Below are 16,962 nucleotides of genomic sequence, written 5' to 3' on the forward strand. Positions count from 1 at the left end.
TTTTCTGATGTGTATTTTCAGTATGTATGTGTGAATGGGTAGAATGGTGTGGAGCATTTACATGCTCATGTATGTGTGTGCACATGTAGAGGCAAAGGGGCCATCTTTCACGTTACTCCTTGGCACTGTCTACCTTGTAGTTTTGGGACAAGGTCTTGAAACTCTTCTGATGTTTGCCAAATAGGCTAAGCTGTCTGGCCATTGAGCATCAGGGATATGACCATCTCTACATCTGCAGTCCTGGGAATGCAAGTACACAGTATTCTACCCAGACTTGTTATTTGGGTCTTGGTGATTGAATCCAGGTACTTATATTTGTACAGCACACACTTTACCAATAGAGTGTCTCCCCAGGATAAGAATGAGATTTTCTAATACAAGGGTGAAAATATACTTTGAATGAGTTTGTGAAATAAGCAGGTATAATCAGTTCATAGAGTATAAAATTGACAGTATTTCCTACAAGACATTTATTCAACCAGTATCTATTAAGTTAAATTTTATGCCATATAATGCACTAACTTCTGTCATTACTAGTGTATCATATGCATCTAACATTAGGTTTCCATAGGAAAGATGTTTCTTAGCCATTTGTAAATGTCATGCTATATCTGAAAATATAGCTTGCATGGAACACAGATACATGAATAAGACATGAATAAGAATAAGGGGAGTTTGTTTGATCTCGTTACAGTTTTGTTTTTTGGAAGTCATCTTATTCCCAATTTCAGATGAAGAAATTTAAGTTTAATTAAGTAAATAACTCTTTCAAATTAATAGTTTCATTTGCTGCTACCTTTCTATCAGATTAAATTTTTATACAAATTACAAAGTGCTGTAGATTCATTTCTTAGTCCCTGTTACTTTAAAAGTGACATAAACAGGCTTAATTTTTTCCCCATAATACAAGGAGCTCAATGAAGCTTTTACTCAATTCTTAGGAAGAGACTAACAAGCATAGCATAACTTTAGAACTGCCCATGAGAACTCCTAAAAAAGAAGTGTGTCTGCAATAGAGAAATTGGTATGTTGTGGGTGCAGAGGCTAATTATCTCATCCCATGCTAACTTTAGACCCCCAAGTAGCCTGCCTCTGTATCATAACTGACATCCTGCTGCTAATAGATTAAAAAAAAAAGCTTAGGAACTTTATTAACTTAGCAGAACACCAGATTCCACCAACCGAAAAGCTAAGATTGACATCAGATAGCATCTGAGGCCAAGGGCAGAATCGTCTCTCTTGCTGTAACTGACTCTCTTGTGATTCCAAGAATGTTAAAAGTGCCTTGATTCATGGCTTAAACTCCTTCCTCATTAGAACATGGAACTTGGGGTAACCCCAATCTGTGTTCTTAGGCCACGGGCACTCAAGTTTGACTAGAAATAAACTATCTCTCGTTCCCTTTGAGTTGAAAACCATGTTTTTTTGCATAGGCAGAATTAAGTGAGCTCTACAAATTAGTTGGCAATTCATGTTTGTGTTATGGTTTGTTATGACTGCTTAATTCAAAAGCATATTTGCAGAGAGGGAGTTTGAATTAAGTAAATCAAAATAGCAAAGCCTTTGATTAAAAAGTTTGCCTGCTTTAGCTTAAATGTTGATATTTCAAGGGCTGCTGATATTTTAGTCATTTGTGGTTATTTTTGTTTCCTGTCCAGACCCCTGGGAAATAAGAGAACAGTAAATCAAAGCCAAGATTGCCTTTTAAATTTATTTTCTTTGCATTTATGCCATGTATTAGTACTCTTCGAGAAACTAAAGACATTCATGACTTGATCAAAATCACTTTGAGGGTTGTACCTCTCTGAACTAACAGGATTCTTATGAAAATTGTCTTTTTAATGTTTGATAAGTTATTTATCCTTTATCATTATAAATGCTAACAGTACACAATAAGATAATGATATCTACATTTCTGAAATAAAATTTGGGCAGGATGGCTGTCAAAGTAAGGATATTACTATTTGCTTAAATTATTTGGTATTAGGGGCATTCCAACTATTCATTTAATTTTCCATACAAAATTACCTCTGAGTCTAAAGATTCTAAGGGAGAGACATGTAAAACTTTTGAAGAATTTTTATTGGATAATTTTAAGATATATATATATATATATATATATATATATATATATTCTTTCAATGTGGAAATGAAAATAAATTCTCAGTTTATACTATGCTTCTTGGGTTATGCATGACTGTTAGGTAATTCAGGATATAACCTATAACCTATACTTGATAACTCTATAGAGACAAACTGTATAAACAGGTAAGGTATAGTTTTTCTATGTGTTCTGCTACCTCAGTTGATGACTGTCACACATTTTAAGAATCTAGAAAATGCACAGTGACACTTTGAAACCTTTTGAGATTGTGTGTGAATATTTGTTTGGTTTTGTCAGATAATTGATTTTATTCACTTACCAATAATTTAAGCAAAGACGATATAATCTGGAACTCGAATTATCAAAAGCCCCATAAATTGTTACTTTAAGATTTTCCCAGGGTGTGTTGTCATTAGTGACCATAGTCGTACAGCTATGCACATGTTTTTATTTACACAGTTCTCTTGTGCATTTCATCTTCTCATCCATCCATCCATCCATCCATCCATCCATCCATCCATCCATCCATCCCAAGCATGTACTCAGAGCTCTCTTTGTACCTTAGTTGACAACCAAAGCTCCACAGGGATTCTCCAATGACACAGACACTGGTGATGGGGAAAGTAGCTTATTTCCGCGATTAAATATGGTTAGCCAACAAGAGAGAAATTGTGGGTATTGTTTTTTCAGAGTGCAGTGTTGAGAGAATGGGTACAGAGGGGTTGAGGGCAGAACAGTGAGGTGAAACCTGCTGCCATTAAAGGTAACATTAGGAATCTATCTACATAGAAAGAAACAAGTAAAAGAGATCACGTGGGAGGGTCTTTCAGAGAAAAACCAAAGGGGAATGAACTTCAAACAAACAAAGAGAACTGAAGGACTGTTGTGCCATCCTGAGAAAAGGCACCACAACTAAACACTACATGCCAACAGCCCTCAGCCAAGACCTGTGGTGAGGTCCATCCAACAGAATAGAAGGAAGAAAAGAGGAAAGGGCATGTAAACCTTATTTACTCCCCAGGTGGAGAGAAGGAAAACATCAAGGCGATTTGAACTAATTTTCATGGGATGGAAGAAAGCAAAAGACTTCAGTAGTTTCCCTTATTTACCCAAGCCCAGAATCCTACCTGTGTTTATCACCCTTATTATTCCCCCAGAGCTTTAATTCATTAGTATGACAGAGACTGGAAGAACAAATGGGGGTGTGACATTGTGGAGGGAGACCCTTCTCTTCTAGTCTGTTACCCCAGGCTTTCCACTCCCACCATGCACACCAAATTTTGCTCTGTTTCTTTCTTCTCTAAGGCATCAGATGTTAATATCCACAGAAGAGGACAAGGGGAACTTAATTTAGTCTTTTTTACCCCTTATGCTAGAATAGCTCACTACATTTTCTGCAGTTGTGTGCCCATCTATGCTTCATCCTGTTTGCAGAACATAACCACCCTGCCCTGTTCTGTCCAACCCCATGTCATGTGAACCTCATTGTGAGGTCTGGCAATGGGCTGGTGGGGTGAGGTCACATCATACTTATTTTTCTTGCCTTTGCATTTAGCAGGAGCCTGGAGTATACTCCAAAAGAAAGTTTGCCAAACTAAGCCGATAAGGAAAGAGGATGTCAGGCTAAGAAGCAGTTTAAAGCCCTGTTAGGATCTGTGGCCCAGCTTCTGGAAGTGGTAGTGTGAGGTAAATCTAGAGAGGAGGCATGAAAGCTGGCCGTGATGAATTTTGTTGGACAGGAAGTGTTTTTAAGAACCATCCACTCATAGGCACATTGATTTATTGAAAGACAATAAAAGCCTACTCACTAAAAAGCTTTGGAGGAACAAGCCCACTCCTACTTGTAAGAAGTGGCTTCTGGCAGCTAAGAACCTTTGGAACACTGAAGCTGGAAGATCCAGATGGTGACATCTGAAGTGCACAAAGTAGTGACCTTTTTTCCTTATTTTTCCTGGACAGTAGAACCACCTTTCCAGCCAGCGACACTGAGCAGCCATTTTTGGCTGAGTTTTCATCTTTCTTTCCTGAAAACTTATGGAATGAAACTGCTGAGTCCCAAGGATGAGCTTCTCTTTTGTGCATTCTTGGCCATTTACCATCAAGAAAAAGCCCAGATTCTTGTTCTCTGACCTCCTCCTCAGTAGTTATGCTCTGTAGATAGTTTGGAGGCTCTGTCCTGTAGTCAGGAATGTAGTTCATGTTCATCACATTACAACATGGCCCTAAACCAGGGCTCCAAGGCCAGATTCATTGCCAGGAGAAAAATAAGCTGAAAGATAAAGCCTATTTGTAAGATAATCAACATGTATGGGGAGAAGAGAAATGGTGAAACTAGATTCCTAGAACCCTCCAAAGGCAGGTCTGTACCAGAAAAAAATTTCCAAGATTCTTCAGGGTAGAGCTGATATCTTATCTATGAAATGACTATTTAGGATAAAGACAATAGTTCTTGACTCATGGGGCATCTTTTATGCAGTCACCATTACCTTTAATGTTTGTGCAGAAAGGTAAGTAGAATTGTGTGCATAAGTACAGAGTTCAGTACACAGTGATTTTTCAACCAAATGACCTCTAATTGGTGTTGGATCCCATTTTTGTAAGTTACTCCTTACCAATTTTGATTTAACCAAAAAGTGCAGAAACAATAATACAAAGCATTATAATGCAGACAGATGATAATCTCAGCCATCCCTGATTAGGTAGGATTGTCACAGTTCTAAGTACTGACCAGAATTTCACAGACAACATGGTTAAATATGTTTTAATAGAGACAGTCCGCCATGCAGAGACTGAAACCTGCAATCAAGAGACAAGCATGAAGATTAATGAGTGAAAATGTCTACACAAGCTATCACTCTGGGCTGTCTTTTAGATAACCCTATTTATGCTAATGAAGCAGGGATCCACAAATCTTTCCCACAACTACAGCTAGTGATATTGCCTACTTACTTGATGGGATGGTGTTACTGTTGTGAAGAGAAGATCTGGTTGTCTTTCCCATGTGACAGGAAGCATGTCCACACTCTCACAGGTCTCTATGATTACAGGAGGAACAGGGGAAGGGGCATACATGATCAAAACAACATTTCTTTGTTCTCAAATTTAGATGTTTCATTTTATATGTTCACTTGCTAGTAATTTATGGGCAACCATTCTGTAGCATGAGGAACCTAATTGAATACTGGTTCTGGCCAGTGTTGTTCATACTATGTCCTGTTTGAACTTCTGTAATTATGGATATTAATTGATACTGCTGGACATGGCTCTGATTTCTGTAGTATTAGGAATATAAAAATTAAGTTGCTCATTGACCCAAACAGAGAGTGTGAATGTCTATGCTAGTATTTTGTGTGTGAAACCAAGGTTTTAAACTATGTCTTCAGCCACAGTGTACATGAACAAAATTCTATCATCAAATGTTTCCATTTATAAGATTATTCACTTGAAAGATTCTACAATGGGTGGATTTTTCTGTGGAGCCATTGGTAAAGTCACAACCAGAGTCCTGCTTTAAAACACAGGAAGAGTGTTTATATTCACTCTTCCTTAACTAACAACCTCACAACAAACAAAGTAAGATTTATAGTTGTTGGGCTTTAACGCTCAGAATCAGCTGTGCCTTGGCACAGGTATTAATAAAAATATATTTTCCTGGAAGTTTAATTAAACTAAACATATATACATATATATTTTGTTTAAACAACTGTACTTATTAAGACACACACACACATGCATACATGCATACACACAAACACACAATCTAGGATGTTTTTTGGTTTTTAATTGGGAGTTATTTCACTTATGAATACTTTAGAAACTGAAAATTATTTTGAAAAATATGCATCTGTGGATTAACAGAATAGAAACTATCAGAGAAACAAGTCTATGAACACAGCATAAATAGGTTTTTATAAGCTGATAATTAAGAGCAGATAATATATGTGTAAAAATATTCCACATGAGCACTTGAAAAATCTAATATGTATATATTTTTGAATGTATTTATTTTAAATATTTGTTTATATCACTTTACATAGATATTTGTCTGAATGTATATCTGTGGATCACATAAATGCAGTACCTGTGGAGGCCAGAAGAGTGTGTCAGATCCATTCAATTGGAGCTACGGGTGGTTGTTAGACATTATGTAGGTGCTTGAAATTGAACCAGGATCTTCCAGATGAATAGCTTATGCTCTTAACCACTGAGCTCATTGCATTAATCTCAAAAAAAAAATGTCCAAATAAATCTAGTTTTATCATGGCCTTGTCTCACTTGTGTTCTGGGTTGAACATTTTGTTGGGGAAGAGAAACTACAATATATTGATAACTAATGTCATTATTAATATTTGTTGTCATCGTCCCCCTTCTAACTGCATCACAGCCAACCACTTCTGAATAATCTTTGAAGAATGGTTTGTGTTCCCAAACAGACAAACAATATAAACAGAGGTGATTCTATTTATCTACTAATTAAAAACAATGGTTACATTGTCCTTGTAAAGCTGATTATTTCTGCTTACAATACGGTAGCTGTCCACAGTGCCCTTTTTTCACATTCTGTGTACGAAGGTAACTGTCACTTGTATTTCTATTATTGTTACTGGGAAACTCCTTAGACTGTCAGCAAAGGTGTCAGAAAAACACACATTCCTTTTGGAATAAAAAGCATCTTTGTCACCCACAATGCAATGGCTGGTGAAAACAGGAAGGGCAGTGATCCAAGTGTGAGTTAAGAAGATGAGTTGTTGTCCAAGTAGCTGGGATGATTCCACTGGGCCAAAGATGACCCAGCGAGAGCTGTGACTCTGCTGGTTGCCACTCCTCTTCATGAAGGATGAAATATTCATGCCTCTGCTCTCCTCTCTGCAAGCACTATTGATTTCTTGTCTAAACGCTGCTATATTTAGTCTAGACAAATGGAATGTGGATCACTGCTGAATAAATTGGATGAAAGACTGGGATCTTGCCTGCCGCTTTTTCTCAGTCTTGGGCAATTATTTATAATCAAGGGCAGTTTTTGTAAGTTGAGGGTGATTTTTCACAATTTAGTGATTAGTCTCTGAACAAAGGCAGGCAGTTAGACACAATCATTTCTGTTGGGATAGCAGGTTAAGAAGTCAAATTCCCCTTTGAGATTTGCTATGACTGTTTCAGAGCACTGTGGGATTTTATTCCTTATCTTTTTTCTTGTTTGTTTGTTTGTTTGTTTGAGTAAGTTCAAGAGTTTGACTTTATAGTTTATGAACAATAAAGAAATCTCAAGGGTCTTTTGAATTATTTTATATTTTGTGTTTATAGGGTAAGATTCTGACTTTTGCTTATTAAGATTTCTATGAAAAAACACTGAAGAATACAGTTTGGCCTGTTAAGATGAAAATGAAGTAGTGTCAACAGCATTGCTTTAGGCTGGATTCATGAAAATTCTAAATTAAAGTTCCAACTCTCACATCACTGCAAAATCTTGACTAGAAGTTCTGCACTTCCCATTAAAGCTAAGAGACCTACTCAACCATCTTGTTTTCAAACTTGTCACAATTTGTTTGTTTGAACAAGGGTAATGTCATAAGAAGTCATTGTCTGTCCATCCACAGCTTATTATTAAATCATTTTCCCATCATCATTAAGTTGTTACATGTGGCACTGATAGTGCAAACTTCTGATCTACACATTGAAAATTAGCCAATGTTAGCAAAGCGAGATGTGTACCAGTCTACATGAATGAGCTGACACATACATCTGTGCAGTACAACGTGATTGGCCCTCATAAGTATTTACTTGTGAGGCCTTGGAGTCTCTAAACAGGATAACTGGGAGCTTTCCTTTAAGCCCTGAAAATATATTATAAATCTTCATAGAATACAAACTTCATATTTTCCCATCTTGGATCTGCAAACTCACATAGATGTGGAACACGTAGAAGTGATGAGTATTTCTACTAATTTTAAGAAATATGGAAGCAGAAGACAAGGAGAGTCATTCAGATTCTCACCCAAAGCACTGTGGTCACCTGTCCTCCTTATTACCGCTTGCATCAGAAATTTGGCTAGTATAAGCCTCTCTCTCTCTCTCTCACTCTCTCATTGTCTCTCACTCTCTCTCTCTGTGTGTGCATGTGCATGTGTAATTATGGCTGTTTTTTTTTTGTCCTTCTTTTCCTCTCAAGTCCTGAGGTTCAACATTTAGAATATTTTAAGGGGCTCCGTAAAGGCTTATGCAATTGATTATTGTAGTATAAAAATACTAATTAATTACTGATTTTTAAGAATTTTAATATTTTTATATGTAGGGATTCATGTTTTAGAGCATATGGGTTGCATGCTTATGTCTGGGATGGCATGTGCATGTGTATGCAAGTATTTGTGAAGGCCAGAAGACAAACTTGAATATTATTCCTCAGTTACTGCAGTGTCTACCACTGGCCTGGAACTCACCAAGTAGTCTTGGCTGGCTGGTCAGTAAGCCTCAAGGGTCCACCTCCCCAATACTAGGATTATAGGCATGCAAACCATCCTCAACTATATTTAAATGTAGGTTCTTGGGATTGAATCAGTGTCCTCATGCTTGTAAAGCAACAGTTTATCAACTGACCTCTCTCCCCAGCCAATACCTACATTTTTAACCAAATGGATATGACATAATTTATTTAGGTGTTCCTCCTAGTTGGTGATTATGAGGCTAATAATAAAATAATCTCCAAATAACAATATGGCATTGAAGTTTTTTTTTCTCCATTAGGATTGTGTTTGTTTGATTTATTTCTAGAGGTGGCAAACCTGAATCAATCGATAGAAATCTTTAATACCTCATGGTTCAAATTGTAGATTGATTTTTGGCAGTTGTTTACTAATTGGAAGTACCACTTTCAATAAATAATTCAGTCATGTTCTTACCTTATGAAATGGGGTGTTTTGCAGACAGACACATATGCATGCTGATATATACACTGCATATATGTGATTCTTAGTAACTACATAGTGATGTTTCATTTTATTAGTGGTTTGTATTATTTACCAGTGAAGGTGCTTTTAGTTGCTTAATTGTTTTTATGTTCTAGTATTTATAGAAATCGCCATTTTTTTTTAAAGAATTACTTGTATGCTTTTGATCTGCTGGGCAGTTATTATTAGAGAATTATTTTAATGTCACAGAAAATTTCTGTTTTTATATAATAGAAAAGACAAAACCAAAACTTTTACCTGAATGGTGTGCTGTGCCACACATACTCTGAGTGACTGCCTTCATGTGAGCCTTTAATTATTATTCCTATAATCATCTATGCTTTAGTGGTGATGGGCTGAGGTATGGCAGAGGTGATGGCATTCTCAGGCTTGTGCAAGTAAGGGAATTGTAACAAGCTTAGGGTTTTAGAATAGTAGTTGAAACTGGCAGCTTGCTTGTCATGGTTGACTTACTGAACCATTTTCCTAGGCTTCTCAGAAAGTTAAAGTGTTTTAAATATTTTTGCAATTAAAATTTCTGGCTATTTCTGTCTATGCTGGGTGTTAGAGCTGAGCAGTGGTTCCCTAATTTTAAAGGGGTAGAGCCTCAGCTTTCAAAAGACCCATTGTTTTTAACTTGACCTGTTTCAAGTAGCTATAAACTTCCCTGACTCCTCAGTGTAGATGTATTCCTCAGAATGTTTACCCACCAGTGTGGCATGGGCACTGACCAACTAGAGGAGACATTAGCCATAAACCGCCTCCATCTGGAGAGCTTCTCGGCCTGTGGTTTTCCTGCTTCAAACTTTCTTTTGTGGGCAGCATGCTTTTCTACTCAAATAGTGCTACACACACACATCCGAATTCAACTTTTATAAATTTAAATATTGTTTCCATAGATATAGTTGGGTCATCAGATCTTTTCTCCTTTGGTGGTTTGATTAAATATTTTCTTGAAGTTCCCTCATGCTTCTTCCTCTCTTGTTTAAGAATGCGGTTTCCATGATTTAAATGATTACTATTTTAAAAAGCAGTACTTAAACTCTTGATGGCTCTCACTCCTTCATGTGTGGACCTGGCCTGTTGTTATGGTTAAATCACCATTATCTGAATTTGGATGTAGGTTTTCCCCATTTCTTTCCTAGGTCTGATGGTGCTGCAGATGTATTGCACTTCACGCTTAATTTAAGGTAGACGTCTCTTCTGCCCCTGATTACAAAACTTTTTATAAGTCCACGAATTGAGTTATGACAGAAGTTCCCTTTTTGTTTGACATCTTTCTTTTATCTTGCATTGCTTTGGTCTTCGGTGGCTTAAATTGTTAAGTGGTCCAGTCTAATAAAGTTTATGAATGAGTTTCAATACCACTAGAAAAATTCAGAGTAGTATACATATTAATGATGGATAATTAACCCAAGGACCCTTTACTAAAAATTACATACAAAACACAGGTACCATCACTATCAAGTTGTGATTGTGCACATTCCTTTATGCATGTGCTTACACGTGCTGGAGAAAATGTCATGTTCTTTGTTCTTAGCTTCCTCACAAGTCAGCGTGCTGATTTCCAAACCTCATCCCCAATTCTCTGTCTTCTCTTCTGTGTCTCCAGTGGATGTGAAATCTGAGGTTCCGATGGGCCTGGAGCCCATCTCACCTTTAGACCTGAGGACAGACCTGAGGGTGATGATGCCCGTGGTGGATCCTGTGGTCCGCGAGAAACAACTGCAGCAAGAGCTGCTTCTTATCCAACAGCAGCAGCAAATCCAGAAGCAGCTCCTGATAGCAGAGTTTCAGAAGCAGCATGAGAACCTGACCCGGCAGCATCAGGCACAACTTCAGGAGCACATCAAGGTAGCAAATGTGTCTTTGTCTCTGACCTTCTCAATCAGGGCATCTGCAAACAATGTGGGCGTGAGACCAACCACTGGGAGCACTGATGGGGACATTCACTGTGATTAAGGAATGGATGTGTGGCTTGAGGGAAATTGTGACTGGACTAGTTGGAAACTTGGGTAAGTACCTGGTAAGCACTTGGCTTTGTTGTTGGAAGAGCTCTGCCACTTTTCCCTTTTGCCTCACAGACCACTGGGAGTGACAGGAACTTTCCATTCACATGTACAATCTCTGCTGTGTGTTCCTTTTCCCATGTAGTCGCCACCAAGAACATGAGCCTGGAAGGGCCAAGATTATGCTGCTAAAGAATCAGTGTGCACCATTTATCGGGAAGGGTAAAATCATCTTGTGAATAGAAACAGCCCTCTTCTGTTGTTTGTTTGGTTCTCAATCTAGGTTAATACAAGTTCTTCCTTATAGAAAAGATACTATATGGCATAGAATGAAAAGTTGAAGGGATTTTTCTATGACAAATTTGGGTAAATATTTCAATGTTTTTATAGACTATTGTGTCAGGGGAAATATAATAGTTCAGAATTTTTACTGGCATGTGGATGAGTGTATATGTGCCAAATTACTCTTTTCTTTTTCAGTATATTCACTGAAAGAATATCACAGTCACATTGTTTTTTGTTTGTTTGTTTTAATAATTGGCAAAGGCATTTAACAACAGGGATCTTTCACAGGTGGTGGCATATGGCTCTAATCTCAAAATTCAGGAATGGAGAGGGGAAGACCTAAAATTTGAAAATAACATGGGCTGCAAAATTGGTTAATGTTTTAAAATTGTAAGGAACACGAGGAAGTTTTGATTCAATAAAGTAAACAATTTGAATTTAAAACTAAAGCATAAAATATTTACAATAAAATTTTATTTTATAATCAACTCCTTCAAATAAGACTTAAAGGTAATAATCTTGACTGTATTCTGGGTATGCTATCTCTTGCATATCAAGTATAGCACATGAATGTGGTATTAATACAGATAACTAAGTTATAACACTAAATTAGTATCTAAGAAGATGGAAGTACCATTTTCTTCCCCATTTTTCTTGTTCTACAAGATATATTATTTGCATAAAATGCCCTTCAATGCCTAATATAAAATATAATCTCTTTCCTTTACTAGTGACATTTACTAAACACATTCATATTATTGCTCTATAAAAAAAACCTTAAAAATAAGAATGAAGGATTTTTTGGTGTGTTTTCCAAATGAAATCGTTTTCTCAAGGCTGTATTTTAAATGTGAGTCAGTCACCTTCACTTAGTTTGTTCATTTATTTTTGAATAAATGCCAAAGTGTTATTTCAGTGTGACCTTTGGAACAGTAATAGAAGCATTGATGTCTAGATTGCACTCCTCACTCCTCTCAGGCATGTTAACAGGGCAATGAGGAGGGAGTAAGATTTACATTCATCACCTTGCTTCAAGAGCTGAATAACTATATGGTTCATTTTCTTTTGTGTTTGAGTCGTTTTCCCTGAGTATCAAGCCATGCTGATAAGCCACTCGCATCGTTTGGTTTTAAATTTCTTGTTTTCATTAATGTTTGGTGCCATTGTTACTGCTAAAGTCAATTGTGAGTAATTTATCATTTGACCACTCAGAACCTAAGAGTAGCAAGTGGGTAATTGCTTCTGTGGCACAGACCAAAATGATATGTCAGGTTGATTGACATCTGGAAAGGGTTGGAAAAGAGGCACTTGAAAGAGTAAATGTCATGAGATGGCTAAAAGGGAACTGTAGCACTATTTTGTGAGACACTGAAAATGTGTTTACATCTTCCCTTTAAGATTAGGAAGTTATATACTTCCTTAACTTTCTTTTTTAATGTTGCTTTGTTACTGTGTTCTAGGCAGATATAAATGTTAGTGCTTTTAACATTCATTTAGATTTATTTTCATGAGGAAGACAGTACCCCATGATTTAAGGATATTTGGTTTTGAACCCAGGTTCTTCTCATAAGTAATTATCAATTTTTGCCTTCTGTTCTAGTCTCCCAGTTTCTGCCTAGTCAGGTGAGGTAGAAAGAAATGGTATAACATCTCAAAACCACATAGAATGTGACTAGAGTGTAGGAGCTCTTTAGTCTGTCCCCAAAGCTCCTCAATTACTATGGCCCACTCAGGCTAAAATGGTTGGACATAAACATGTGATTTTTTAAAACAATTTTTAGGCAGAGCCCATTCCTATTATCTTTGTTGTAAGTTGTGACTATGATAATGAATATATGTGCTTTTTTCATTCCTAGAAGGAGTTATAGTTCAGTTGCATTGGTACTTTGGATAAAGTATTGAATCAATTTGATCAGTCTTAATAGAAATACAGAATTGACATTAAAACAGAATTTAAACATAACTATGGATTCCTAAGTAACAGTGATAGATTGGAAAACGTTCATTAAGTGGTTGGTATATAAAATACAAAGCATAAAGATTTTAAGATGTAATATGGAGAATAAACAGAAATACTCCTCTCCATATGCTTTAGGTTGAGCAAGGCTGTCATACTGAACATAAAATGTCACCTTTTGTTGCTCCAAAGAAACACGAAGGCCCTGATAATATTCCACAGAGCTTTTAAGTTTTGTTTCATTATTTGCTATAAAACACAGGTTTTAGATACTTAATATTCAAAAGGATAAATTATGCTTTAGTTAGTATTATTCAAAGCTAAAAAATCTAAATTTCTTATGAATTATGTATATGGTCTATGAGAGATGCAGTTGTCCTTACTTATAATGAGCCGAGTTTCTGAGTAGCTTTAGTATCCTGTCAGGTGTCATACCTGGCAATGTCAGAGGCTAAATAGGACAAAGAGTCTTTTGTTCTTCAGTGGGTACATTTGCTTTTTTCAGATATATGTATTTCTCAATCTGAAAGGAAATGTATATCTTAAAATACCATACAAATAACCTCCTATTTTTGTTATGCATGGTTTGATATAAATTCAGAAGAAGATTCAGGAAACTAGATGATGCAGTGATTTCATTTGGATCTATATCTCTAATTTAGACATTTTCATGTGTTAGACGACAGTTCTGAACTTTCTGTTATCTTCTACAGAAATGTATGGGTGTGTAGATTACATAACTCTAACAAGAACTGTCTCTGTGAAGGGGTGAAGTCTTGGTGTTTGTACTGTTTCAGGCAGGCTTTTCCAAAACTAACTCACACTCCAGTCCTACAAATGTTAGCTTTATACTGTATCTCAGGAGAAGGACTGCTTGTTTATGATGTGAGAGACTTTGTGAAACAGACATCTTGGCAATTCTGCCTTTGTGTGTTCCTATATTTTGTAGGCACATAGGGAAAGGAACAAAAGTTTTAAGCCAACAGTGTTCAAATGACTTGAGTGGATGTGGTAATAATTTTTGAAAGGTATCCACAAGTAATAGAATTATCTAAAAGCTTACTTGTAGATATCAAGACCGTCACGACTTTAGTTTCCTGTCTTTGTATTTCAATCATAATAAGGTGGTTGAAGCACAAACTAAATACTATCAAGTTCCAAAAGTTGATAACATTGCAGTTTGGGGCAGTGAGTGATAACTCTGAAGCTTAAAAAAAATTGCACACTCTCATGTCTTTCTCTTCTCGCAAGTTGCAACAGGAACTTCTAGCCATAAAACAGCAGCAAGAACTCCTAGAAAAGGAGCAGAAACTGGAGCAGCAGAGGCAAGAACAGGAAGTAGAGAGGCATCGCAGAGAGCAGCAGCTTCCTCCTCTCAGAGGCAAAGATAGAGGACGAGAAAGTAAGAGGCACCAGGGTAACAGAACCACTCTCTTCCTGAATGCAAGGAACTGATAAATAATGGAAATAAGCCTGTCAAAACTGTCCTTGTCTAGTTAAAAGAATAACTTATAGACTAAAGTGCCCTTTCGTAGCAGCTCTGCAGAGCATAATGAGAAATAAACACAGCATTGCCAAAAACGGAGGCTGGTTCTTTGAACTCTGAAAATATCATTACACCAAAGTGATTGAATGTAAGACTCCCTGTTCAGTAATAAAGCTATGTTTTCATTTTTCTATCTTCCTGCCCCAGCAGTCATTGTTCGAGACATCATAACAAGCCTGTCTCTGTTCCCTTTTGTTGTCCTTAGACACAAGGCAGAATATTTGCAAAATAATGGTCCACAAGAGGGAGACAGATCCAAATAATTGCCCTCAATCCAGTCAGTTCAAACTCAGGTCGGGTGTTTAAAGTGTGGTGATTTGAACTGAAATTATCAACAGACTTTATTTGCTAAATAATCAAATTAATTTTAAAACAATGTTGAATTTTTTAACAAGAAACTCAGAAAAGACCATTTAATGTACTGTGATCTGCAACAATCCCCATGTTTTCTGATTTAAAAAGAAATAAAATTGAAAACTAGAATTGTATGCCTATTTATTTATTTATTTATTTATTTTTAGCAGTACTGGGGATTGAACATAGGGCCTCACAAATACTAGGAAAGCATGGTACCAGTAACTACAGCCCCAACCCACAACAATTTTCTTTTTAAACTTAAAGACAAATCTCATTCCTATAAAAATGATCAAAGAACTCATTGGAGATATTTTGAAAGTTTGTAATGTAACAGTTACAAGACAGTGCTCTGCCATTTTCTAAAGCTATGTAGATTCTGGTTTTTCTTTTAATAGGAAATCTTCATATGCTGTGGCCAGTGATGTTTCTTCGTAGCCCTTGTATATAGTACTCTTGAGTGGTGAGAAGTAGTAACCCATAGGCAGTGTCTGTTTCCCTGTGTGTGTGTTTCAGGGGCAGTAGCAAGCACAGAGGTAAAGCAGAAGCTTCAAGAATTCCTGTTGAGTAAATCAGCAACAAAAGACACTCCAAGCAATGGAAAGAATCATTCCGTGAGCCGCCATCCCAAGCTCTGGTACACGTATGTTCTGTGTTTAACTGTTTTCACCCTGAGGGGAGAGAGCACAGCTTCTATCTTCTGCTGACCTGGGCAGACCTGAGCTTGCTCCTTCTCAGACGTGCATGGCTGCTGACACTTCCTGGAACTTTCGGAGGGTCAGCTCTTTTTCTCTACAAAAAGTACTACAACAGCATCCAACTCTAGAGTTGCTGGGAAGATCCTGAGGGAAAATGTAACAAAATACATAGGAGCAGGCAGTGCCCATTTACCATTAGCGTTAATCACTGTGAGGGCAGGTAGTGTATCATCGTCATTGTTGAATAGGAACCTGGCATCTGGGTGGAACTCAGAAGTAGTGTTGAATCCACAGATCGTTCTTCTGATGTCTGTGCAGAATTTGTGAACATTTAGCAGATTGTGGCTCAGTTTTGGTTTCACTTGACTTAATAGAAAATGGAACAGAGCTATTTTGAGAAATTCAGAAGACTTTTGGTCTTTTCAAAAGGAAGATGGAGAAGTGAAGGGCAGAGAGTAGGATAAGTAAACAAATCCAAGCCTTTAGTGACTCCTTCAATGTACCTCACTTTTTTCTACCCAGTGAAATCATGGTTTCCCTTCTGAGATACAAACTATCAAGATACATGGTGTTAAGGGAACTTTCATGGAACCACGTTTCCCCAGTCCAGCAGAGGCATTACAGAAAACACAATTCTTTTCTCTGTCAGATAGGAATGTTTTTTTTTTTTAAATTCAGAATTCGACCAAAGACTAGATATATACATCACATATAATAATAGGCTAGTAGATAATGGATTCATTTCTCTCATAAATGAGTTTGTTTAATGGCCTTAAGGCATCAGGGGACATTTTTTTTAATCACTCACATCAAGGACAGGAAGTATATACTAATTATTTTATAGAATTCAGAAGCATTCTGAGAATTCTGTAGAAGAGTTACTATACTTTAAATTCTGGCTATAGGCATTACCCTCCTGTTTACACAAAACTGAAGTAACGGGCAGATGCCAAATCATATTAGACATTTGTGTCCTGTGTGTGTATCAGTCAGCCTGAAAAAGCAGTATCACAAAGTCATCTGAAAGAAATTTAATGTTGTACCTATAATTGTCTTCATACTATGTGA

The 16,962-nt window shown here is 36.9% G+C and overlaps 1 protein-coding gene across 1 annotated transcript in view; it reads left to right on the forward strand.

The window, feature by feature from the left end:
* Hdac9 (histone deacetylase 9) overlaps positions 1–16,962 on the forward strand; it is a 757,858-nt gene that overhangs the window by 364,832 nt on the left and 376,064 nt on the right. The window contains exons 3-5 of the mRNA XM_051175100.1: positions 10,658–10,899; positions 14,548–14,698; positions 15,713–15,839. Of these exons, the coding sequence (XP_051031057.1) occupies positions 10,658–10,899; positions 14,548–14,698; positions 15,713–15,839 (520 nt within the window). The remainder of the gene's footprint in view (positions 1–10,657; positions 10,900–14,547; positions 14,699–15,712; positions 15,840–16,962) is intronic.

Source organism: Phodopus roborovskii, unplaced genomic scaffold (genome assembly GCF_943737965.1).
Source record: "Phodopus roborovskii unplaced genomic scaffold, PHOROB, whole genome shotgun sequence".
NCBI classification, from domain to species: Eukaryota; Metazoa; Chordata; class Mammalia; order Rodentia; family Cricetidae; genus Phodopus; species Phodopus roborovskii.